General features: G+C 38.6%; 3 protein-coding genes across 4 annotated transcripts in view; 2 read left to right on the top strand and 1 right to left on the bottom strand.

The window, feature by feature from the left end:
- Nucleotides 1–5829, top strand: part of NBEAL1 (neurobeachin like 1) — a gene marked incomplete at its 3' end in the record, with an annotated part of 103728 nt that extends 97899 nt beyond the window's left edge. For both annotated transcript variants that reach the window (XM_081339542.1, XM_081339543.1), the window contains one exon: nucleotides 1141–5829. In XM_081339542.1, the coding sequence (XP_081195668.1) occupies nucleotides 1141–1242 (102 nt within the window). The remainder of the gene's footprint in view (nucleotides 1–1140) is intronic.
- On the bottom strand, nucleotides 1277–23042 carry LOC308674805 (alpha-aspartyl dipeptidase-like). Its single transcript, XM_081339562.1, has 9 exons — nucleotides 22763–23042; nucleotides 22084–22172; nucleotides 18211–18285; nucleotides 16021–16100; nucleotides 12319–12492; nucleotides 10508–10567; nucleotides 8759–8841; nucleotides 8011–8082; nucleotides 1277–3000 (listed from the first exon to the last, which is right to left on the bottom strand). Exons 1-9 carry the CDS (start codon nucleotides 22861–22863, stop codon nucleotides 2943–2945), a joined length of 792 nt encoding a protein of 263 aa, XP_081195688.1. The 5' UTR covers nucleotides 22864–23042; the 3' UTR covers nucleotides 1277–2942.
- Nucleotides 23043–23140: 98 nt separating this feature from the next.
- CYP20A1 (cytochrome P450 family 20 subfamily A member 1) overlaps nucleotides 23141–26551 on the top strand; it is a 33187-nt gene continuing 29776 nt past the window's right edge. Inside the window, exons 1-3 of the mRNA XM_081341243.1 lie at nucleotides 23141–23301; nucleotides 25409–25458; nucleotides 26134–26300. Coding sequence (XP_081197369.1) covers nucleotides 23230–23301; nucleotides 25409–25458; nucleotides 26134–26300 — 289 coding nt within the window. The 5' untranslated portion in view covers nucleotides 23141–23229. The remainder of the gene's footprint in view (nucleotides 23302–25408; nucleotides 25459–26133; nucleotides 26301–26551) is intronic.

A 26551-nucleotide genomic window follows, 5' to 3' on the forward strand; every position in this document is an offset into this window, starting at 1 on the left:
CAAAGCCTTTCAGTGGCAGCCTGGGCTTTCTGAACTGATGGGGTACTGCATTATGGCGTCTGTGAAAATGGTTCTCCTAATTTCAGAGAGATGCCCACTAGTATTTTCTTAACTCAAGCAAACCTCTGCACTAACCTCTTCAGAAGAAGCCAGGAAATGACTGATGCTTATTGATTATAGAGAATGATATAAAATCAAGTGTCATATTTGGGAAACTTAAGTCCTTTTCAAATTTCTGGAATATCCAGGTTATAACTGGTGAATTAAGCCATTCACTCTCTCAATTCAAGTTGTCGAGCTGAAGTCAGGCTTTGACTCCATTCAGAGTCAGACACAGTCAAATGTTGCACTATTATCTCGATTAGATAAATTATTTATTTGCCAAAAAGATGTGTGTTGTTTACACTACAAAACTAGTATGCCTTTAATTGCACAACCCAGCCAGGTCATTTGGTGGTTGACCTAGCTTTTGAGTCTGTCTTATTTGTTTACTTATTTATTGCATTATAAATTGCATCATTTAACAGTAATTGTTTGCACTGATTAAGATTAATGTAAATGTGTATAGGTTTCCCACCATAATAATTTTCTTCTTCCATTCCCTGTTTTTGCTGTTATTTTTCAAACATTGTGAAATGTTTTGCCTCTAAATTTACGGTGTAAAGACTATGTGTTCATTTGCATTTTGGTCCAAAGCATATTTAGAAGACTACCTAGTTAGGTTGTTCAGTTTGCAACCTTAAACAAAATCGATTGTTTTATAGAGGTTCTTTTCTGTTTATATTTTAAAACCAAATAGCAACAGAAGGCATCATAATCTTGATATCTAAATTCTGTTGTTGTTTTTTTAGCCTACAAAGCTTTTTTAGGGCATTTTCAAAGATGTCCCTTTAAAGTCACTTGACAATGTGACCCTTTAACAATGTATTTGATAGAATTCCACTTTGTGCCCTTTATTTGTTTTCCCTAGGATTGTCCAAACACTGAAATACTTTAGAAATAAATTGCCATTGTGTTGTGTATATGTGCTCTATCTTTTGCTGTCTGCGCTTCTGTAGAATCATCTGAAGTTTTTATTTAATTTATTCCCCTTATCCCACTTTCCCCTTCCTTTTTGTGTCTCTGGCTTACTTTAAACAGATGCGTGCTGGGCAACTCTCCCGAAAATTGTGGGGTTCAAGCAAACGGATCAGTCAGATTTCATCTGGAGAAACTGAATATAATACTCAAGATTCCATGTGATATCTGCTCCTATCATCTCTCGGGATTCATACATTTTATTTAATCTTCCAGTCATACCTCCCAACTTTCTCAGTTATGTTGCAACTACAGCACAATTTCCACAGGCACATATGCATATTAGTATACAGCATCTATTGTTTTGTTGTGCTAAGTAGAAGCAATAAGCTAACACATTGCAAGATAGATAGATTAGGTAGATGATACAGATAGATAGATGGTAGATAGATAGATAGATAGATAGATAGATAGATAGATAGATAGATAGATAGATAGATAGATAGATAGATAATTGTAAGTATGGGTGTATATATGTGTGTGTTTTAAACTGAATGTTGAAAATTTAAATGACATATGAGAAAGCCAACAAACGAGTAAATTTAATGACTATCGGCAATGTAAAGTATTTTGAAAGTCATTAAATTTGCCTGTAATTACTGACAGTGGAACAGTGGAACACGAATGTCAAAATCAGTAATATGTGGGATATCCATTATAACATTCTATACCCTCCTTTACGTAACCTGCTGCTGTTTTGGCATAATAGAACTCACAGTTTGTGTTCAAAGTGGCCGTGGCCACTGGAGAGGTAGTTGCTGTCATGCCAAAAAAACCCCTAAAGATCTAGTTTTTAAGCCCTCCTTGACAAAAGGAGTCTTCTGGATCTTGGTCAACGTCTCTAAATTATGTAACTATGTAAATCAAACAAAACAATTATTTTTTAAAAAAATTTCCAATGCCTTTTTAGTTCTTGGATGGTGAATATGAAATGTATTTAAATTCACCTATTTAAGGGGGAAAATGAATGACTGGCAATGCAACTTGCTCTACTCAGAAGTCAGCTTTCTGAATTTAGATCTGTTGAATAGGTTGAAAGTGCATGTTGAATGGTTAATATATGAGCATAAATGACAAAAAATAGAGGACCAGCAGATGAGTTCTCAATTTGGTGGAATTTAGCACAGAAATGTAATCCTTCAAAATATCTGAGTCAGCATTATTAAATGGTGACTGAAACCATTTTTTGCTGCTAAATATTAAATTTGAGCATTAAAACATTAATATATTCCATGCACAAAAACATTGGGATAGTTCTCCTGGGCCTGATTTTACATTGCAGTAGTGGGGAGTGGGAGATGCCATCAATAGGACTAGATAGTTCTTTTGGTCAGAAGATGGTAGCTCACCAGCTTTGCTTGGTTCTTTAAGGTCCAGTGTATAATATGTACATGACTGACTCTCATCTCGCACATCTGAAAAAGCTACCGGTGCTGTGCTGTTAATGGCAATCATTTTTGTAACGGGAAGAAATCTTCATCTGCAGAGTTAGGGTATAATAACATTTCTTAACTGTAAGAATTATTTCAACGCTGGGAAATGTAAATGAGAGATGCTACAAATATAATATATATCTTTTCTATATTTCTCCAGGTTTTATTTTGCACAGTGTGAATTGTAATCCTAAATGAGGGTTTATTTTTTACAGAAATTGGATGTTAAATATAGGCAATTGTGTAATGGGAAAATGATGCAATTTTAGCCTTGGTTGCAAAGAATTTGAGTGAGAATGTTCTGATTCCCCAAGCAAAGAGCATCTTTTTGTTATAGTACCTTCTTATGATTTTGTGTTCACTGTTGTAAGAAAAATTGCAGGTTTATCAAGAGCAGATTACATGAATATTCCAGAGTGTCATATACACAACTTATGGAGGTGGATCTATAAATTTCTCCTGATTCCTTTGAGGCTCAAAACTTGATGAACTACAAGAGAAACACAAGAAAATATGAAGTTAATCTTTAATTTTGGGTTGAAATTTTGCAGACTATCACTGATACAAATTTCATTTATTTTTATTATTTCTTCAAAGACTGTATTGTCTTTTATTCTGCTTAGATACACACATTTTTAAATATCCTTCTGCAGTCTAAGATTCAGTCTTTTACTTGGATAAGACTAATTGAAATTAAAGGGACTAAAATTTAAGGAGACATATACAGAATGTTCTGGAAAAATGTTATATTTTAGTATTGAGTGTAAAATAATTGTGGGCAAAAAGCACAGATTTTGGGTTAACCTTAAAGTTAAGCAATCTGGACTGTTTAGTACATAGATGGAAGAGCTTGTGGGAGTTGTGAGGTAGGTGAGAAAGTTGAAAGCACAGCCCAGAAGAAGGGAACTTCAAGCTATTTCTGTATTGTTGCCAAGAAAGTGATTTAGATGTATCCATGAAGTCACCAGTGGTTGAGCTCTACTGAAAGATGACCTGGCTTTTTCAACAATCTTATAGATTGGATAGAAGAGACTAAAGAAAGGATATACAAGACTGAACTTCAAAATATGTTAAAAGATGTATGAGAAAGTTGGAATAGAAAATGTTAGCAATACCAAAGATAATCACAAAATGTTTGATGTTTTTGCTGTGGAGTTGGGTTATGATAATTTTAAAAGTGAAATTATTAATTAATGTTGCAGACTGAACCATTTCTGTAAAAGCATGTAAATGCTATACTTAAATATGGGACTGCATGTAAAGGATATTCTAGGGCATTATATAAATGGTTTTGCAATTGTATATTTGCTATGTGTATATTTTGAAATGTTTTTAAAGATTTGAAGTGAGCCAATTCAAAGACCTCCATTCCAGGAAAATAATGGATATTTTCTATATAAAGCTCTCTTACATGAGCTTCAAAAAGCCTCTTGCTAGAAATTTCTCAGCTATTTACCAGAGCCTACAGAATGTTTTGATTTCTTAGAGATAATTTATAATTTTTTTAAAAAAATGAAATGTTAGGGTATATCCAAAAAGGGTAGGGTAACATTTTAAAAATGGTCTTTTACTGAAATCAGGTAGCGAAAAACATCCAAACGTCCTTTCTATATGCGCTATGATTATTTATTTATTTAAGACATGCAAAAGTTTGACCTGAGTTTCTGGGCGCTCTCGTGTAAGGCTAAGAATAGTTTTTGACAATTAGTTTAGTATGAACGTATGCTTGCTACCTTGGCTGTCTTTAGAATAAAAAAAACCACCCTTAGTATATGAATTCTGAACACTTTTAATGTTTTCTTACCCGTGTGTCATACATTTGAACATCAGAAAAGTGCAGGAACACTGTAAGGCAAAAAAGATGGCATGGAAGATCTACATTAAGAATGTAAAGTTGTGCTTTGTTTAATATTTTGCACAGAGGGTTGCTTTTCAGAAAGTGAGGCTGTCATGCTTGATACTGTTTTCTCTGCGTTACTCAGAGAACAAATATTGTCTTATCTTCTTTGATTGGGCTTTTGCAAAAAAAGAAAAAAATTGTTCAGCATCTTTACTCAGTTATTTAACAGCTGTATTTCTGAAGGCTACGCTGGATGCTTTAGGCTCAGGCTAAGAGAATTATGATATATCTCACTGAAATCAAGGAGGTAATGAAGCTGCTCTGAAAGGAAAATTGGTTGGTTATCTGGGAGTTTCCTGAAATTCAGATTGTAAACAAGGACCAAGGAAGATACTGATTGAAGGTGCCTGTTGCACAAGCATCAGGTTAATATTTCTCAGCATTTAAACCAGGCTTTTTTTAAAAACAACAACAACAACAACCTAGTCTCAGTAGTTGCTCAGTTTTTCCAGAACTGTGCTTAGGTTCAGATCTGTCAGATAACACCTCTCAGTGCTCCATGCAATTCCAGTGGCAAACGGTTTAGATATGTCTTTCTGCCTAGCTATGCAAATCTATATGGTATTTGTGAAATTCATCATCACAGGTTGCTAAGCCTAACTTAAAGCAGTATGAGTCACTTTAGGAAAATGTCTGCAGTTCTTCAGTGTTGTAGAGAAACAATTTCATGAATTGTAGAGAAACAATTTCCATTGTTAAAGCTTGCAACACCACTTTGCTATCAAAAATGCATTTATTAGTAGGCGTGAAGTTTGCCTGATTTGATGCTACAAGAGAGAAAGAAAATGCCACGGTTTGCAAAGGCAGGGGTTTTAGACTCTCCTCCATTAATTAAGAACTGGCTTTGGAAATTGTGCTGGCACCAAACAAATATTCTTTTACGAAGTTCAGCATTACACCTAACCTGTGCCTCTGCATGTGCTTAAAACATCACACTTAAAAGTAAAAAGAACACGAAGCCTTCTGTATATAAGGGCAAATGATAATCTAATGCTGATTATTCTAAATAGTGCAATCTTGACTTCAAATGCCAAAAATGCCTTCAAATTTTGGATGGAAGTGTTTTGATATAATTAAATTTCACCTAGCCATTGTGGAATGTTAAAACCTATTTATCAATCTTTTGTGCAATATCTTTTCTTTATTTCTGGTGCTTTTAAGGTTAAATGATATTCTATTTGTATTAATGTTCCAATGATAACATTTAATAATTTTAAGCTTGTATGTATGTATATTAGCTAACAGTGAACTGGTTTCTGTACAGCATGATGAGAAATGTTTTCAGAATTGCACTTTGTAGGATTTACAGATTTGTAATTTAAACCTTTTTAAAATGCTTGCATACTTTGTACATAAAATGATTGTCCAATTAGCTTTGTACATAACAAGGTTTGAAGCCAATTAAATTTTAACAATTGACCTATGACCAGTCTCCTAATGAATGATAGAGTTGTTTCCTATTTCCCAAAATACAGTGCCACGAGCCAGATACAGCCTCATAGGGGGAATTGGAAATTTAGATGTCCATATGGACTTTATAGCCAGTGCCCCCCATTCTCTTTAAAATGGTTGCAGTTCTGGGCATGTTCATAGGAGAGAGTGGAGTATGACTGGGTGGGTGCAGTCTTTCCCTTACCTGAAAAGAAGCTTAATTTGTATGTTTTTACTGTGCTTCATGGACTCCTTCAGAATAAACCACTGCAGTTTACAGAAAATACTAATTTTAGGCAGGAAATCAAATTGTGCCTTTCAAAAACACATTCTAATCCTATAATCATCTATTTTTAAAACAAACTGGAATGTTTTCAATTGGGAGGGAGGAGCCAGATCACTGTGCAGGTGGCAAGGGCCAGATGTTTTCAATCGAACAGGTTTGGGAAGTCATCATCTCTCCGCTCCTCTCCTCCTCCTCCTTCATGGAATAGGGGCATTATAGCAGACAGCAGGGTTTTTGCAAGGTATCAACGCTTGTGGATCCCTGCCAGCACATCAATTGTAAGTCATGGTCCTTTGCCAACAGTTCACACTGTGGTAACTCTCAAGGACACTGGAGGGAAAATAGATCTGCAGTGAACATACCATTGTAATCTTTGCTGGATATGTTTAGGAAATGTTCATTTCAGAAACAGCAGTTTGTTGAATTTACCGTGAATGATTTCAAAAAGTTAGGATGCCTTTTATATTTAGACAAAAAATGAAGCACAACATTAAACACTAGCTCATGGATTTCATTAAAAAAAAACCAGCAGTTGGTGTTCGGGGGAGCGGGGGAACAACAGCCCAATTACTATGCAACCTTGCAAAGTATTCTATTTATTTCATTTACAAAGGGGCAAAATCCACCGAGTTGTTGAGAGTCAGATGGCATACAAATTTAACAAACTGATTACCCAACAATGTGAAATCACAACTGCCAATTCCTTAACTGGCATTGCTTCATATGCATTGATTGTGGAATAAATCCAGATTTATCTAAAAAGGATTCAAACAGGATGAATTAGCCTTATACAACATTCCCATAAAACTCGGATTTAAAAGGACTTTTATTCCATAACTTTGGTAAGAAGAAAATCAGAAGGCTTTAAGTAATGGGTCTTTACTAGTCACCACACAACATATATTTTCTGGGATTCTTCCAGAGCCTTTATTTATTTAGCTTTTATTGTTCTACTTATTCTGTACTTTTCCCTTGCGCCATTCCCATTTATGTGTTTATTTCCCAAGGAATTCCACAACTGCAACATAAGGTATTTGCACATTACTATTACATAGTAACCGAAATGCAATTCTACTGCATTGGCATTTTGTTTTTGATAGCCATTGACATTTATCTTGGACCTGAAATTTCTTTTATCAGTTCTTAGCAGAGGAATTCTTCTGAACTATGCCAAAATCAAGCCTTGCAATCTGTTCAACAAGAAGACAATTTAGTCTCTACCAACAACATATTTTTTTTCTTCATCTATCAGGATTGCTACTACAAACTGCTGCAATTCAGATATGAATTTAAGCTCTTGAAGATTCTTGAAGTTACAATAGCCAAGAAACTGAGCTGTGAGACATTAAGTGGCTTTAGGCCAGGGGTTTCGAACTGCCGGCCCACGGGCCAGATGTGTCATCTGGAAGGCGTGCCCACCCCATTGCTAGCAATGGCAAAACGGTCCTGATATGTTGTGCGATGTCATGTGACGTCACAAGTTTGACATGTCTGCTTTTTAGGCAAATAACCCTCTCAGATCCTCAGATGTAGACTGAAAGTAGGTCCACTCCAATCCATTTATCCAGTTTGACATTTATCCAGTCTGTTAATGTCTTAAGCTATGCTTGGGGCTCACTAACACTATAACTTCTGATTGGGCAACCTGCCCATTCAGAAATATTTGCTTACTAAAAGAAAAATATTGCAGCTTTTCATTTAACAAGAATTCTTTATTAGTATTTTCCAGAACTCATTTTTTTTCTGCTGAAAAAGACTGCCATTAAGCTGTGGAAAGACAGCCCATCACCAGCTGTTTGCCCTTCTGACAAATGGCATTTTTTCCCTAGCCTTTTTGGGGAGCACAGTTCTGCACAGGAGAGGATTCTTGGAAAAATAATTACACTATCTTGAAGCTCTCATTTAACAGGAAACTGAAATCTGTTCCATGCTCATGTTCCGTTGGGGCACTTCCTCTGCACAGAAAGACAACATTTGAATAATTACTGACAAGTTTAAGAATGAAGTTTTGGAAGTCAACACTAGTTTCATAGACATTTCTGACAATCCACCTGTTGTATACCACAGAAGTGAACACTAAACCTCTACATTTGTACATATACATTCCTATCACAAGGGAATCCTCTAACAACAATCAGTATCACATGTTAGAATTAAGTGGCACGTGAATATTGCTGGTGATTTAAGAAAATATCTCAACTGCTACTGAAGTCTTGTGATGACTTCACTTGAGAGGTTTCTGCGTCTTCCTGAAATACTGTATGGAAAGCAAGACTGGAGAGAAAGAATAATGAAAGAAATATTGATCTAAATGGTTCAGTGAAAAGGATGGGGCGGGGAGGCGGGGGAACAATCTTCTTATTAACATCTACCAATGGCAGGGACTAACAACATAAGTAGAGTGCCTTTGGGCAGAGGTAACAAGGAACAAAATTCAGCTTATTTAAAGCATTAAGACGGCTACTCCTTAGAAAGACAAGTGCCAGAGAATCTATATGAGTTTCAACTAACAAGACTCGCAAATAGGGCCAGTCTTCAGATTACAAATATAAGCAAAATGTGTTGGACTGCCTTTTTTCAGATGATGCTTAGTCTCCGGATTTGAAGCAAAGGCATAGAACAGGTTTTTACCTCACAAACAACCGAGCCCCAGTTTTCCCTTGTAGGGTAGCTTTGTTTCCTTCCACAAGCAGCAACGATCCTTCACGTAAGCCCTTGAAGGTGAGGGACCAAAATGGGTGTTGTTTAATACAGGGGAGCAACAGAAAACTCATCTTGAAAAGTACAGGCAGGGTCAATCGAGTCTGAGACTACCACTGGCTGAGCAAGTGTGAACAAATACTAACTTGTATCGCATATCTGGAACATTATGACACAGGTTGAATCTGCTCAGAATCAAGTCTGCTTGGATTTTCAATACACCAGATTAACTATGTCAATTGAATGTTTTAAATTCTTCTCAGGAAGGAATGCTAAAGATCAGTAGCACAGCAGATACTTGGAATGCAGTGTATCTCAGTTTGAATCACTGGCACACACTCTACAAGGCTGTACTTATGATAGCAGATGACTAACAGGAGGATTTTGAAGGCTTTTAAAGGGAAACTGTCACGCCAGCAAATCCTGTAAAAATAGCTTGGAGTTATGATGGGCGTTGCTGACTCGCCAGGGACTTGCCCGGCACTTGCTCTCTATTGTTTGTTATCTTCCTCCTATCATCATCAGTTCCAGTTTGGTTGACAGCTTAGAAAACAAACAGCATGGCAGCTCCCATGGGTTTATTGTCTTACCCTTCCTTTCAGCTTTAGAGTGAATTAGGAAAAGTTTAATCCACTTGCACTGTTTTATGTTTACATGTTTGATGACAAACAGCCTTATGTTTATAAGTGACAGTTTTCCTACTAAGTACCTGCATGTCATAAGCATTTGAATTAAAATTACCATATTAAAATCAAATTGATGTTTTTTAATTTTTATTTGGTGTGAGTTGGAAGAGGGGTAGTCTTATACGGCGAGTATAGCCCAAACCCTATAATTTAACAGGAAAAGTAGGGGGTCGTCTTATACGCCCAGTCGTCTTATACACCAGAAAATACGGTAATTCACCCATTCTGCTAAGCTGCAGCTTGCTTCCCCAGCCACAAATTATTGATACCGACAAAGGAGGATATCTGTAGCTCAGGGTTGAAATAAGTGGTCCTTAATACTCTCTGAGCTTGGTTGTTTTCTTGCAGATGTTTTATTACCCAAACTAGGTAACATCTAGCACTGTGAATACCTACTTTGGATAATGAAAAGTCTGCAAGAAAACAATCAAGCTCAGAGAGCACCTAGGACCCCTCACAACATGTTGAGCCATAAAGCCCTTATTTGAAAACCAGAATGGCTAGATTCATAAAAGATACTGAAGAAATAAATTATGGCTTTGGTGGAATAGGTAGCTCATGGAAGGCTAACATTTGGCATGTAATATGAAGCCACGTGTCTCAAGGGTTAGCATAAGGCAGAGTTCTAAATTCTATTTATTTATGTTCTGGATAGGGACTTGGCCATGTTTTGAAGGGGTTGTAGACAAGTTCTATTTTGGTAGCATTTGAATTTTGAGAGATAAAATTCCACACATCTGCAGGATAGCAGATTGAGGAAGGCTTGTGAACCTGGATTCAGAGTTGCAGCTGAAGAGACATGTTGCCATCAGTTCATGATTCACTTCACATTTCTGGTTGCACATTACCAATAAGCAGAGTCAATGTTTACCCAAATGCAGAATTTAGGGATCAGCAATTTTAGCATTTTTAAGTGCATCTGGCTTTAGGACATATTCTTTAGAATCGCCATATGAATCAAGATGGGAAGGAAAAAAATCTAAGAATTACTCACTAACACTGGAGGTGTATTTAATTCTTCATGGTACTGCATAATCCTTTTTTCACGAGTTTCCTAGAATAATAGTACAGCACTCAGATGTTAGGAAGAGATCACAAACTCTAAAGCAAGTGTGGCATAAAGAGCACGGTGTAAAATAAAAAGTCATCCCATTTGTAAACTTACAAGATCTCCAGTTTGGCTCTCAAAAATTCCTAATCAGTTTTGCAGTTTTGTCTCCTTGTACTAACAGGATGACTAAGATGCCATCTACAGATTCCATTTTAAGCTTTAGTTAGTGTATGTATGTATGTATGTATATATGTATGTATGTATATGTATAAGTATATGCACATATATATGTATGTGGCCTAGGGGTTAAAACAATTGCCTAATGTGCAATCAGCCCAGGTTCGAATCTCAGAAGGGTATGGCTGACTGATGAGAACAAATAAGTTTGAAATGCATATCAGTCTCCCTTTAATTCTTTGTTAGCAATCCAAAAAATTTACACAAATATGAGCTGTCACTACTGTGACCACTGCCTGTGGATGGCCTTGGGTTAGGCTGAAACAGGAAATAAGATTTGTCCCATGTTTGGGGCCTAGCAAGGTAATCTAAATACTTAACAAACATTTAAAACATATATGTATATGTACACCTAATGGAATTAGAAAAGTGTCCCATCTCCTGTTCCTCATTGTATTTAGAGATACTCTGATTTTTTACGATCCTGTTTATTCTTTATTTCTTCATATGATTTATTTCACACACATTTGGATTATACCAATATTGTAGGATAATGATAAATATGGCAATTGAGAGAAGGAAAAGGTAGCAATGTAAAAGCAATCATTACATAGATAGTTGCACATTTTCCTTCTTATTGAGGAGGCAGACACAATGAACCTTCCGTCTTCAGCATAATTCCGTTTCTGCCTGTTCAAGCAAAACTTGGGCAAGGGATTCAGATCTAGGAGTTCCTTCTGCTATCACACTTCAGAATTAGAAACACTTATTCTAGATACTCTTCGAACAAGCTGGCCTGGCCTGATGGGATGGGGTTGGGTTTTATTAATGTGTTTTAACCTACTTTTTTAATGTGTTTTAACTTATTGTAAGAGTTGTGGGCATTTTGTTTAATCTTTTTTAATTTTTGTATTTTGTCTTTTAACATGTACTGCCCTGTTCACCGCCCTGAGTCCTTCGGGAGAAGGGCGGTATACAAATAAAATTAATAAATAAATATATATATATATAAAATTTTAAATTAAAACCTACACTGTGGTTTGTATACTTAAAAAATGGAGGGGAAGCCATAGTTTAAAACTTTTGTTTTCCTAGACTTTTTTAAGCATCAATTTCTCCTTCCACGTGAAATATGCTATGAAGTACCTTCATATACCCACTCCCATGTCCATGGTAATTATCCCTGCCCATGTCCCCAGGTTTCCTACAATTGGCTACGCTCTGGCTCAGTCAAAGTTAGACAAAATATGTTACAACTTAGTATACTGTGTCTATTCAGCTACCATGGCAGTTGTAATTTGGTTTGTTAATTTAGATACCAAACAGTATTTATACAGGACTTCCCACTGTGTTTCTCGGTTCCGTTTCCTAATGACTGTAAACCAAAATTCTGCTATTTGATGTAATCTCTGGATTCAATCATTAATGCCTCCCATCTTATTCGAAGATCTTGGCTTCAACAATAATATTAATGTTCTTGTGCCCATCCAAAGAACATGGGGATAATAGAGTTCCATCATGCTTTGCTAAGCACTGCTAATAAGTGCTAGAAAGCTGTCAAGAGACTGGATATTTACCCCCATATGAGTGCTATTAACATCTGGGTCCAAGTAATGTGGATTGATGTTGAAAGGAACCAATTGGAGAGCTGTCAAAGAAGGTGGATACACAATGGGCATATCATTAGTTGTGTTGATGCTGATAGTTGCTACGTTGGTTCCTGCACTGGATCCAATGTATGGGATGCCATCCTGTAAAAAACATGGAATACAATATTAGAGCAACCTTTAGTGCTTATAATAATTGACTAGAATTCAAAAATATAAAGATGACTTGAATAGAACTACATAGTTCTACCTCTCTCTTAAATTGAGCGCCTACACTTAGTGTGCGAATCATTACAAGTACAGATGACTTTCACAAAACAGTGCTCTCCAGATGCATGGCATTAAAACACAATACTACCCAGCATCCTACTAGAAATACTGAAATATTGAGTAGATATTAGGGAGGGAGGTAAGAGGACAGTAGAGAAGGTAACTACAATTTCCTGTACCTGGTAGATACAGAACATAGATTTTTCCATTTTAACATACTGGCATGAAAATCAAAGTTCAGTTTTTTCTTAATCTGAAAAGCTAATCATAGGAAGTGCACTCTGATTGCAAATTTCTTTTTTCACCATATTAAAATCTTAAAATCTCAAGGAAACTGTCAACTCTATAGGTAGTCCTTGACTTACAACAGTTTGTTTAGTGACCATTCAAAGTTGCAACAACACTAAAAAAAGTGACTTATGATCATTTTTCACACTTACAACCATTGCAGCATCCCCATGGTCACATGATCAAAATTCAGCCGCTTAGCAACTGACTTGTATTTATGACAGTTACAGGGCCTCGAGGTCACATGATCCCCTTTTGTGACCTTCTGACAAGCAAAGTCAATAAGGAAGCCCGATTCACTTAACCAGGTTACTAACTTAACAACTGCGGTGATTCACTTAACAATGGTGGCAAGAAAGATTGTAAAATGGGGCAAAACTCACTTAATAAATGTCTCACTTAACCGAAGTGTTGGGCTCAATTGTGGCTGTAAGTTGAGGACTACCTGTATATTAAAAGCATTTATAATGCAAAGGGAGATATGCAAATCTGAAATGTGACAATTATAGTTAAGATGACCAACCTATATATACAAAGCAGAATGTAAGACCTGAAGCTTTATTGAACTTAAATCATGTTTACACCCAAGGAGTAAAAATACTAAAGAATAAAAATATATATTGTAATTTCATTAAAGTCTAGGACAGCAACTACTGGCAAAGTTGTATGATTTCTACTCCATTTTATTCTGAAGTTACAATTCAGGTTGCTACCTGAACTCCATTGCCTGCAGACAGATCCTATCATATGTTATGGCAAACCTAAGACAGACATTTGAGTACGAAATCTGATTCCAGAGGATGTGGATGGAACATAAAACTTTACAAGGATTGCCCTGTGTCTGGATATTCTTGGACTACTTCTTTTGTCTTAAAATGTGATCAACCAGGATATTTAAATATCAAGAATTGTCCAGGATATAGCTAATTGTAGTGCTGGTGGCTTGGGACTTAATGACCTGTAGCAACAACTGAAGAGGAAGGAAGGAAGGAAGGAAGGAAGGAAAGAAGGAAGGAAGGAAGGAAGGAAGGAAGGAAGGAAGGAAGGAAGGACCATTCTGACGTTTAAGCAGACTTCTAATTCTGTCTTACAAGAGAAGCCATTGTGGACAGAGCTGGTGGCCTTTCCAGCTTTGCCTGCATTGAGAAACCATTTCTATTGCTTCTCAGGTGACTGAATATGCTGAAGAACAGAATGCCAACACAGTTGTGGTTTGTTAAAAAAAACTATAGCTTAGCACAACATATAAATTAAGTCTTTCTCTGCTTCAGAATCTGATGGTAGAAAGGGTCAAGGAATGTTGCTTTTTATAATTCAAAGGAGGACACTGAGAATCATCCAGAATATTTAGGGAAATATTTAGGGAATGAATCCAGCTGTAATTTTGATTTTTTCCTGCCTTTGGATACTTAGCGTATCTATTTTATCCTTTAAAACTCCAGCTTGTCCTTTCCAGGGGAGGCTAGACTCAGGTTACTTTTGGAGACTGATCCACAAGATTCCATATAAAGACTGACTGGCCATCAAGTCCACAAAAGTTGTACAATCCTAAACCTTAGAAAGACCACTCCCAGAGTGGCAAGCAAGGCTACAGCTTCAGTGGCTCGTTCTGTTGAGTCTAAGGCTTGAGGGACAGAAATTATGCAAGCTAGAAAATCATGCAAAAATAAATATACACAGTGTAAATAAATATACAGAGTGTGTGCAATTCCTTTCCCCTAAAATATGCTCCGTTTTGAAAGGTGAAACAAAGTTATCATAAAGGATACAATATTGTTATAATGGTAGGAAGCCACTTTGATAGGACCGCTTTAATTCTTTGCATCTTTGCCTAACCCCTTTTGGCCTAGGTATGACACACATGGGCTACATCAGTGCAAGTGACCCCTATACATTAGCAAAGAGTCTTTTGTATCTCTCTGTAGCCATCTAGTCTTTGCAGCCCAGATCTGGTGAGCCTATCTGGATGACAAACAGTTGCCACAGGAATTGTCTGAGGGGCAATGGAAATGTCCTAAGAATGGAAAGAAACCCTGGAGTGTCATTAAAAAGCACCAGATTTCTTCTTCAGAAAAAGTAGATGCATATTTACTATTTAATAATCCAAAATACAATTAAAGCCTCCCTTTGCTTCCCATGTTTTTCAGTACAGGCTACAGGGGAGAAGATTTCAATAAACAATTGTAGACCTTTTTATTATGATCCAGCAGAGCTGACTCAAAAGATGGCTCCCAACGTTACTGAATCCTCTCTCCAAATTGTTAAAATTTCACAGACGTGCCAAAACCTTTCTAAATTTCTGTGGTTCTTTGTGGTGGGAGCTTTCTTATGAAAAGAAAGTTTCTTGTATACGATCTTGGCTTTTTATACTGTTAAAATTATGTTTTAAGAGTTGATCTGCCTTTAAATGTCTGGTGGATGTCCTAATGCTGACTGTGCTGTGCTATACCTGCACTCAATTTTAGAAAAGCTCTACCACATACTCATTAGCATTTTGCAGATCATTTTCTTTGCAGAGCTATCAAAAGACAAATGTTCTATCTGGGTAGTGAATATCTGAAGTGGCGGCCTGGCTCTCAAGATAGCAAATGTATAAAAACTACAGAAGTGATGCCCTGCTTCTACCATACAAATCTGGATTTTGCAAGACCTTTGGGGTTCCAACCATTACAAAGCATCAGAGACTATGAGGAGTCACCAGATTGGAACAGCAGCTCTGTATTCCATGCTTATGAGACTCTGAAGGACAGCAGCTGCGTAGATTGGTCCTTCCCCATTTGGTTCTACGCCCTTATTGCAATGTAATACCCAGTGTCGCTCAGGCTTCTTGGCCTAGCAAAATCATGATTTCCAGGTAATAAGCACTGATTCTAAATTAGCAGAGTCTTGTTAGCATACAACTTGGATAAGCCATCTTGAACATCCCCTGGCAAGTGGAGGAATGCTTGAAATAATCACCTCTTGATGCTTAATTCAGAAAAATACTTACAAAGAATAAGGGACTCAAAAGGGATTCCCAAGAGAGCTTAACACAGCATCTCTTCAATACAGCTACATTTGTGAGCAAGTACCAGAAGTTTATTTCAAAATTGCTTAACTGCTGGTTTATACTACCTCAAGAACTTGTTTCCTGATTGGACGTATCAAATCATTGTCATAAAGAATTTTCAAAAGGCGGAAAGTATTGCCACCACCTACAGAAAGAGAAAGTACCGTTTGATCAAGTTTATTTCTTGTTATTTGGGTCCACATACTGTGCATCCTAAGCTACACAGAAATAAATTCCACTAAATTAAGGGGACATATATTTTCAGATAAATATGTAGAGGATTATATCCTAGCAGGAGAAATAATACTTGGTATTTTGATCACTGCAATACAAAAAAGATGTTGAGACTCTATAAAGAGTACAGAGAAGAGCAAAAAATATGTTTGGGGGACTGGAGGTTAAAGGGTATAATGAAAGGTTGTGGGAAATGGGTATATCTAGTGTAACAAAGAGAAGAACTAGTGATGAGATGACAGCAGTCTTCCAATATTTCAGGGCCTGCTACAAAGAAGAGGGAGTCAAGCTATTCTCCAAAGCGCCTGAGGGCAGGACAAGAAGCAATGGATGGAAACTAATCAAGGAGAGATCCAAACTAGAATTAAGGAGAAATTTCCTGTCAGTGAGAACAATTAATCAATGGAGCAGCTTGCCTCCAGAGATGTGGGTGCTCCATCTCTGGAGGTTTTTAATTTAGGCATGAAATCTGAATCCACTGAATTAGAGTCTTCTTCTAAATGCCCACAAGGGCCATTTAAGAACCTGATCCTGTGGAAAGTGGAATCATTTTATAATATCCCTATTACCCCACTGTACCAAATCAACTGAAACAGGCAACTGGGGTTCAAGGAAGTTACACTGGCTACATCAGAGATACAGGGAGTCCTCGATTTATGACCATTCAAAATTACAACAGCCTTAGAAAAAAATGACTAACAGTCTGTCAACTCTGCAACGAACCTGGCTGCAGCCATTTTTTTCATTTTGGGTTGCCACAAGAAAGGAAGGAGGGAGAAGGTATTTCTGGTAGGCTAAACATGAGCAACTCTCATGGGAACCAAGGTCATTCTCATACTGGAGGGATGGAGGAAGATCATTGAGTTAGAAAAGCCCGCCAAGGGGTTCTATTGGGTAGCATGATTAGAGTGGTGGGAATTGTTACATTGTATTACTTTGATTCTTGGGGGGGGGAAGGTTTAGATCTGGTTTCACTTTTGAACGGGCTGATATTATGTATCCAATAAACATGTTCTTTGAGGAACTTTCTGATTTATTTGGTCTTATTGATTGGAACCTTGACATTCTCGTTACGACAATTGCAGTACCTGTGATTATATGATTGCAATTTAGATGCTTGGCAACTAGCTCATATTTACAATGATTGCCGTGTCTTGTGGTCACATGATTGCGATATGCAATCTTCCCAGCTAGCTTTCAATAAGAAGTCAGTTGGGGAAGCCAGATTCTCTTAAGGAAGATGTGATTCACTTAATGACCATGTGATTTGTTTTAAAGACTGCAGTGATTCACTTAATAGCCATAGTAAAAATGGTCATAAAGTTGGGTTCAGTCACCTGATGACTCAATCACTACATGACTTATCGACCAAAATTCTGGTCCCAATGGTCATAAAATACTTAAAATTTTAACTGTGGTATCTATAATTTTATTCCTGATCATTTCTGAAATGGAAACAAAACAATTTTACTGCATGGAGAGTCCAGAGTGTAAACGTTAGCAGTGTGAGAGAAGGATCATATATGAGTTGATTCTGCCCACCTCCAGCATTATATCGTTGATATATGTACAGAATCAGGGGGTCTATAGTCAAAATAAGTTCCTTTTTCCTGATGTAGACTCAACTATGCTAAATAGACCAGGGTCAGTGTAACACACTTCTTCAAATGTAAGGCTACAATCTAAGTATAATTTTTAGTTGTTTTAATTGTTAAAGCATAACTCTCTTGCAAGCACATTGGTTTGTGCTTAGACTGTAAGCCGCCCTGAGTCTTCGGAGAAGGGCGGGATATAAATGGGATTAAAATAAAATAAATAAAATATACACATATATTAAAAACTAACATTCAGGACTCTGCAGAATTCTGAAAAAGTCTATGTTTCTGCCGTAACACTTAAGGAGCAGAAGTAGAGGTCAGGGGTCTCTTTACTACCCTACTATCTTTGCCTTTTTGTATCTTAGTCCGTCCTTATCAAGAAGGCAGTCTCTGTACAAATACTTTCAAGAGGTTAATATTTACCAATGAATATTGCCTCAGCTTTTCTTACAGCTTCTCTTGGATCGTTTGATTCATGGATACTGTCTAGTCCGTAACCTGAGAAGGAAACAAGAAGCTACATATAAATCAAGAAGCTACAATGTGCACTGTAACAGAATGTAAAATCAAGAGGTTCCTAGGTTAGAGACAGTCCTGGATAAGAATTAAAATACTATAATGAATTCATTATCAAAAGATCAATCAGGAAATAGTAGTCTTTGGAGCAAGTTTCATACCTGTGCAGAAAACAGGAAGTTGAAGAAAGGATACTCAATAGCCTGGAGTGTTGTTGCTATGACCATGTAGAACATCCTTGCTATCCCCCTTAGCCTCCATCATCAACTCAATTAGATCAAGCCCTGGGTAGTATTCAGGATGGTGCTCTGGCTAAATTACAGTGGATATAAATACACATTCCTGTTAAAATGACAGGTTTTTGAGATGTAAAAAAAACACCAGACCATGATAAATCACTTCAGATTTTTTCCCCATCTTTAATAGAACTAACACCAAAAAATGATGTTCTTATCATCATGGGGGATTGGAATGCTAAAGTAGGAAGCCAAAAGATAACCGGAATAACAGGCAAGTTTGGCCTTGGAATGCAAAATGAAGCAGGGCACAGGCTGATAGAATTCTGTCAAGAGAATACAATGGTCATAGCAAACACTCTTTTCCAACAACCCAAGAGACGGCTCTACACATGGACATCACCAGACGGTCAACACAGAAATCAGATTGACTATATGCTCTGCAGCCAAAGATGGAGAAGCTCTATACAGTCAATAAAAACAAGACCAGGAGCTGACTGTGGCTCAGACCATGAGCTTCTCCTTGCAAAGTTTAGGCTTAAACTGAAGAAAGTAGGGAAAAGCACTAGGCCACTGAGGTATGAATTAAATCATATCCCTGTTGAATATACAGTAGAGGTGACAAATAGATTTAAGGAATTAGATCTGATAGACAGAGTGCCTGAAGAACTATGGACAGAGGTTCGCAACATTGTACAAGAGGTAGCAACCAAAACCATCCCAAAGAAAAAGAAATGCAAGAAAGCAAAATGGCTGTCTGAGGAAGCTTTGCAAATAGCTGAGGAAAGGAGGGAAGCAAAAGGCAAGGGAGAAAAAGAAAGATACGCCCAATTGAATGCAGAATTCCAGAGAATAGCTAGAAGAGATAAGAATGCCTTCTTAAATGAACAGTGCAAAGAAATAGAAGAAAACAATAGAATAGGGAGGACCAGAGATCTTTTCAAGAAAATTGGAGAGATGAAGGGAACGTTTAATGCAAAAATGGGCATGATAAAGGACCAAAATGGCAGGGACCTAACAGAGGCAGAAGAGATTAAGAAGAGATGGCAAAATTACACAGAAGAACTATACAAGAATGAGCTTAACGTCCCTGATAATCACAATGAGGTGGTCACTGACCTCGAGCCAGACATCCTAGAATGTGAAGTGAAGTGGGCCTTAGAAAAGCTGAGCAACAACAAAGCTAGTGGAGGTGACAGTATTCCAGCTGAGCTATTCAAAATCTTAAAAGACGATGCAGTAAAAGTGCTACACTCAATTTGCCAGCAAATTTGGAAAACTCAACAGTGGCCACAGGATTGGGAAAGATCAGTTTACATTCCAATTCCAAAGAAAGGCAGTGCCAAAGAATGTTCAAACTATCGCACCATTGCACTCATTTCTCATGCTAGTAAAGTCATGCTTAAAATCCTACAAGCTAGACTCCAGCAGTATGTGGATCGAGAACTACCAGAAGTACAGGCAGGATTTCGAAGAGGCAGAGGAACTAGAGATCAAATAGCCAACATACGCTGGATCATGGAGAAAGCTAGAGAGTTCCAGAAAAACATCTACTTCTGCTTCATTGACTATGCTAAAGCCTTTGATTGTGTGGATCATAACAAACTTTGGCAAGTTCTTAAAGAGATGGGAGTACCAGAACATCTTATTTGTCTCTTGAGAAACCTATATGCGGGCCAAGAAGCAACAGTGAGAACTGGACACGGAACCACTGATTGGTTCAAAATTGGGAAAGGAGTCCGGCAAGGCTGTATACTGTCGCCCTGCCTATTTAACTTATATGCAGAGCACATCATGAGAAAGGCAGGGTTAGATGAATCAAAAGTTGGAATTAAGATTGCCGGAAGAAATATCAACAACCTAAGATACGCAGATGATACCACTCTAATGGCAGAAAGTGAAGAAGAACTAAAGAGCCTCTTGTTGCGGGTGAAGAAGGAGAGTGCAAAACTTGGGTTGAAACTTAACATTAAGAAAACCAAGATCATGGCATCCGGCCCTCTCAATTCCTGGCAAATAGATGGGGAAGAAATGGAGGTAGTGACAGATTTTATTTTCCTGGGCTCCAAGATCACTGCAGATGGGGACTGTAGCCAAGAAATTAAAAGACGCTTGCTCCTGGGGAGGAAAGCCATGGCAAATCTAGACAGCACACTAAAAAGCAGAGACATCACCCTGTCAACAAAAGTGCGTATAGTCAAGGCTATGGTCTTCCCAGTTGCAATGTATGGCAGTGAAAGTTGGACCATAAGAAAGGCTGAGCGCCAAAGAATTGAGGCCTTTGAACTATGGTGCTGGAGAAGACTCCTGCGAGTCCCTTGGACTGCAAGGCGATCAAACCGGTCAGTCCTAGAGGAGATCAATCCTGACTGCTCTTTAGAAGGCCAGATCCTGAAATTGAAACTCAAATACTTTGGCCACCTGATGAGAAGGAAGGACTCACTGGAGAAGAGCCTAATGCTGGGAAAGGTTGAGGGCAAGAGAAGAAGGGGACGACAGAGAATGAGGTGGCTGGATGGAGTCACTGAAGCAGTAGGCGTGAGCTTAAATGGACTCCAGAAGATGGTAGAGGACAGGAAGGCCTGGAGGAACGTTGTCCATAGGGTCGCGATGGGTCGGACACGACTTCGCAGCTAACAACAACAACATCAGTTGTATAATTCAATTAAATGATTTATTGTGGTCTGATTTTTTTTCACATCTCAGAAACCTGGCATTTTAGCAGGAATGTGTAGACTTTTATATCCACTGTATAATGAAAACAGTACAAGAGTTCTGAAGAAGAAAAAAAGGCCTTGTCAAGGAGAATTCTGCTGACTGTGACAAAGAAACCACAGTTCTGAACAGCAAGAGGGCCTTTTTCTTCAAGGGAAGAGAATACCCTAAATCAGGGATGTTAAAAATGCCGGCCCGCGGGCTGGATGCGTCATGGCAAAACCGCGCCCACACCATTGGCTGCAATGAAAAAAAAGTCATGATATGTTGCAACACATCATGTGACATTGCAAGTTTGACACCCCTGCCCTAAATGTTTTCAGGAGCAGCTGTTTCTCTGCAGCTCCTTCTCAAGTGTTTTTCAAGCAGCCTGTAAGTCAGTTAAGTAAAAAAAGACAAGCAGATAAAGTTTGCACTTATCTACTGAGAAGAACCTAGTTCACTGGCCATGGCTTGCCAGCAGCTAAGCATTTTTGTCTTAGCTTTTGTTTGGGTTTACAAAGTAAATAGAATTATTGGGCATGTCGCAAGTCACACTATATGGCTTAAGCGTACCTCTGGGCATAGGTAAAAGTCATGTTTGTTGCCAAAGAGGAAGAAGAAAGGAAAGTCATATTATATATATATTAGTATATTATATCATATTATATCATATTATATTATATTATATAGTATATAGTATATATCATAGTATAATATATAGTATAATTATAACACACACACAAACATAAAATCAATATAAAAATACTGAATAGCTTCCATTTAGTGCCTTGGAGCAAAAAGGTTACCCACCCATCTTCTACGTGAATCAAGGACAGGTCTGACTTACCTAAACTTTCCAGCTTCTCCCTTGCCAGTGTGGCATATGCAGTTTGGTCATGAAGAGCATAGGGGACAAACAGAATTTTCCTCACCTGCCTAGGAGAATCAATTTTATGATAAACAAGCAAAAGTTTGGGATTGGGCACTATCTCATTTTACCTTAAAAGGTAAAACAATATGAAAGTCCCCTTCCCCATCATTCTGATGTTTACCTAGCATTTTTAAGCAAGAATCCAGCTAAGCAGCCAGTTTGATCACTGATGGAATGCCTATTAAGGCAGGCAGATTATTTTAAAATAATAGACTGAAAAAAGCAATCAATTTACCTTCTTCCACATAAGAACCCTACAGATTTATTGAAACGTTCTTTTTCCATAATCAGTTCTCCAGAAACACTTTTTGAGAACAAGCTGCTTATTATTTATATTTACACACCAATCCTATATAAATATTATCCAACGTTAAGCCAGTTTTCTGATTACAGAGCTTCATTTTTACAGCAACGGTAACAACAGGTAACTCGATTCCCGTTCTGGCACAGAAATCGTTTTAAAAATCTTCTTTCGCTCTGAAAAGGAGGCAGCATGTGCAACCAGCAAGTTAAAAGGAGAAGTCAAGGAGCAGTTTGGGGGAGGCCAAGCGACCCAAGGGCTAGTCCTCGGGCGCTACCTCTCACGTAAACTTACGCCCCCAGGAAGGTCTTGATCTGTTCCTGGCAGTGGTCTAGGTAGCCTCCGCCGTAGAGGGTGGAGTTGGAAATCAGCAGCAGCCGCCGGCGATTTTCCATCTTGCTCCAAAGGCGCGACGGTGCCTCTTCCAGGAAGCCGTGGAAAAGCCACCTGGCGCTGGAAGAGAGGAGGCGACCAGGAGGCTCCGTCGGGAGAGGTGTGTCTGGCTTGCCAATCGGCGGAGGGAGGAGAGGCTGCCCAGGAGAAGAGCCGAAGGCGGGTTAGCGCCAGTCGCGGAGTCCGGCCCCCGCCAGGACTAAAGACTAAAGACTAAAGACTCGATTGCTTCCGCCTCCCTCGTCGGATCTCCGCCTCTTTCTGTCCCTCCCTCCGCTCTGCGTTGGAGCTGCAGAGCGGCGCGGACGGGTTTCCTTTCGGAGGGAGGGCGGTCGGTCGGTCGGGGCGGGGGCGCGACCGCGACCATCATGCTGGACTTTGTCATTTTCGCCGTCACCTTCCTGTTGATCCTGGTGGGAGCCGTGCTTTACCTCTGCCCGGTAAATAAGCGGGGTGTGAGCCAAGGGGGGTGGGTGGGTCGGTCGGTCGGTAAAGCAAACCAAAGGGCACTTTCGCTGCCACGTCCTCGTTTGCAGGGCAACCCTAGGCAACTTTACTCGGAAGTAAGAAGTTGGGGCTTCCTCGCAGACAAGTGAGCTGGGACTGTCGCTTTGCAACGTCCAATTCGTGTCTGGGACTGTCTGGAATAGGGATCTTCAAACTTGGTCCTTTTATGACTTGTGGACTTCAACTCCCAGAATTCCTCAGCCAGCCATGCTGGCTGAGGAATTCTGGGAGTTGAAGTCCACAAGTCATAAAAGGGCCCAAGTTTGAAGACCCCTGGTCTGGAAGGAGCAGTTCCGTGGAGTTTCTTGGGACGAAGAGGTCGCCCACCCTCCATGGTTTTGCGGCAGCGGTTTAATAAAGCTCCTCCTTTGTTCCTTGCAGTTTTACTCTGACGGCCGAAGATGGGACAGAAACCATTTTCTGATTCCTCCCTCTCCCCCCCCCCGAGCGCCTATCTATTTTGGGCTTTCCAGAGACCACCCACCTCGCTTCCCCACTTAAAGAGTGTCCCATTCTGTGTCTTCCCCCCCCCCCCGGCTATTTAATATATTTCTGAAAGCACGAGAAGAGGATTTCCAAAGTTTTCCCAGCAACACCCATCTTGCTCTCTTCTACTCATGAAAAATCCGAGAAAAGTGCAACGGATGCAGACAAACGAAATGGAAACTTAATCAGATAAAGCAGAGAAGCCCTTGGTGGGTTGATTTATTCAGGCCATCAGCCCACCTCAACTGTGGAGGAAAAAGCAAATCAGAGAAAAGGAGTTCAGTCTGTATTCAGTGTGGACAGCAGGTGGCAGCATTTAGCCAACTCTGAAGAAATAATGGACAGGATAGGATGGGGTTAATATTTCAATGGGAGACCACTAGGAATAGTGGCATTCTGGAAGAAAGTAACCATGGACTACTTCCATATTGTTGCCAAAATGTTTCCATTAAATCAAGAGTCAAGCTCTATAACTTCCAAGGAGTGTTTATGTTTAATTTACCAGAACACTAATCCAAAGAGCAGAACTGGTGTAGGTGGGTCTCACACACCAGTAGGGTTCAGTTATTTTCTTTGATTAGTTTTCTTTCGCTTCATGTATTCTTATATCCAGATGTATCCACAATTTCAATTTAGGATGAGGGTCAGGATCCTGTCAGGGATAATCTCAACATTGTGACCATTCACCACTGCAAAGCACCCCTCGAAAGGGATGTGAAGGCCCCTTTTCTGCCTTAGAGGGTGGACAGCTCAGTTGTTAGTAGCCAGTGGGAAGAAGATGGGCTTACGTGGCCCTGTGATCTACCCAAGGAGGGAAGAAAGCTTCCTGTGGTGGGAGGGGCTGTGGGTCAGGAAGGGAAGTAGAGGAGGAAATTGTTGGCATGCCAGAGGTGGAAAGTCCAGTCCCTAGCAAGCATGGGAAACATTGGGGATGGGGGCTTATCAAGGGTTTGGTGAACTATTCCAAATCCTGGAAATTAGCACCGTATCAAGGTTCTTCTAATGCAATTATTTTAAAATTTTCTGCCTTGGCTTTCTAAAAGAACTGTCCTTAGAGAGCCTATAATATGAATTAAGATGAATAAAAATGTAAACTTTACAGTCTGGAAGATTCAGCACAAAAAGAAATAGGATGAGGAGGAAAAGCAATGTTAGTAAATTGTCATATAGATTAATATCTAAAAGTGTAGAGGAATTAAACTTCACTATCTAATATAACTTTTACATTTGTTAGATTGCGGCTGTAATCCAGTTTTGAATGGGAAATTGCCTAAAATATGTTCCCTTGAACTCCATGATGGATCAGCAGCACAAGCAATTTATAAATTAACAATTCTGAATAGCTGGGTTTGAATGCAAATATATGTATTTAGGATTAAAATAAACTACAATCATATACATGTTTAATCCTGTAGCAGTTATAATGACTTGTAGTTTTACATTTGATAAAATCATAAGCATTTAAGGAAATAGGCTAAGTAATACATTTCTTTTTGTGTTGACTTGATAATATCAACATCTTAATCTTTCCAATTATGTTACCTTCTTTTTTAGTCTTCCCGACAAGCTTCAGGAATCCCAGGGATCACTCCAACAGATGAAAAGTAAGTTACTCCTTTATATATCATTTCCCTTTTCTACACAGGTGTGTCCTTAATCTTTTTGGGTCCATGGGCATGTTGCAAACTTTAAAAAAATGTTTAGGACTACCACATTTTATTTGGGGGAGGATAAATTTAGCATTGGAAATCCCTTTCCTGTTTCCTATGTGTATTACTGTCTTATCTGCTTTTTTTCCTTCTGATCTCAATAATTGCTCTCCCTTTTTCTTTTAAAGATGGTTCCCTTTTCTACTCCACCCTTTTCCTAGCTGATTTTAGTTTTTATCCCCATCTTTTAAACAACGAAGCTGTAGTCCAGAGCAACCTTTGCAAAGTTTCTAAGACTGTTTGGGTCAAGCTGGTTCAGCAGGGTGAAAAATGTTCTTTAAATGTGTTGTCCATCTCAGCAACAGTAGTACTGCCTAATTGGAAATAAATTATTCTAATGAAACACTCTGGTCTGGTTGACATAATTAGTTGGCAGAGTCATAAACTATGCTTTAAATCCAGAGGTTTTGGTCTACAAACTGTGGTTTGTGAGTTATTTACTGTGATATTTAGTTAATGAAATGGTTGAACAAACTATGCCTTAATGTGGTGATTCCATGTTAAGTTCTTCATTTCTTCTTTGGAGATGCCAATGAATTTGCCCTAATCTCATCCTTTTTTTCATTCCAGAGATGGGAATCTTCCTGACATCATAACTAGTGGCAGCTTGCATGAGTTTCTGGTCAACCTCCATGAGAAATATGGTCCAATTGTCTCTTTCTGGTTTGGACAACGTCTTGTGATCAGTCTGGGGTCCATTGACCTCCTGAAGCAGCACATTAACCCTAACAGGACAAGTAAGTACTTTTCCCATGTCTATAATAATCTGAATCAGTGGATTGTATAAAATAAACTGTTTTGGGAGAACATAAGTTTTTTATGGAAATCATGAAGTCCACTGAGTGATAGACAGATGAATTCAGCCAGAAGGGTTGTAAGGTGGAAAATTATTTGTGCAGACTGAAAACAGGAAGCTGAGAAATATGAAAAAAATCTGTTCGAAATAAATAGAAGTTCAATTCAGAAAGTGGGTAAGCTACTTCCAGCA

The sequence above is a fragment of the Vipera berus genome (genome assembly GCF_964194415.1).
Source record: "Vipera berus genome assembly, chromosome: 1".
NCBI lineage: Eukaryota > Metazoa > Chordata > Lepidosauria > Squamata > Viperidae > Vipera > Vipera berus.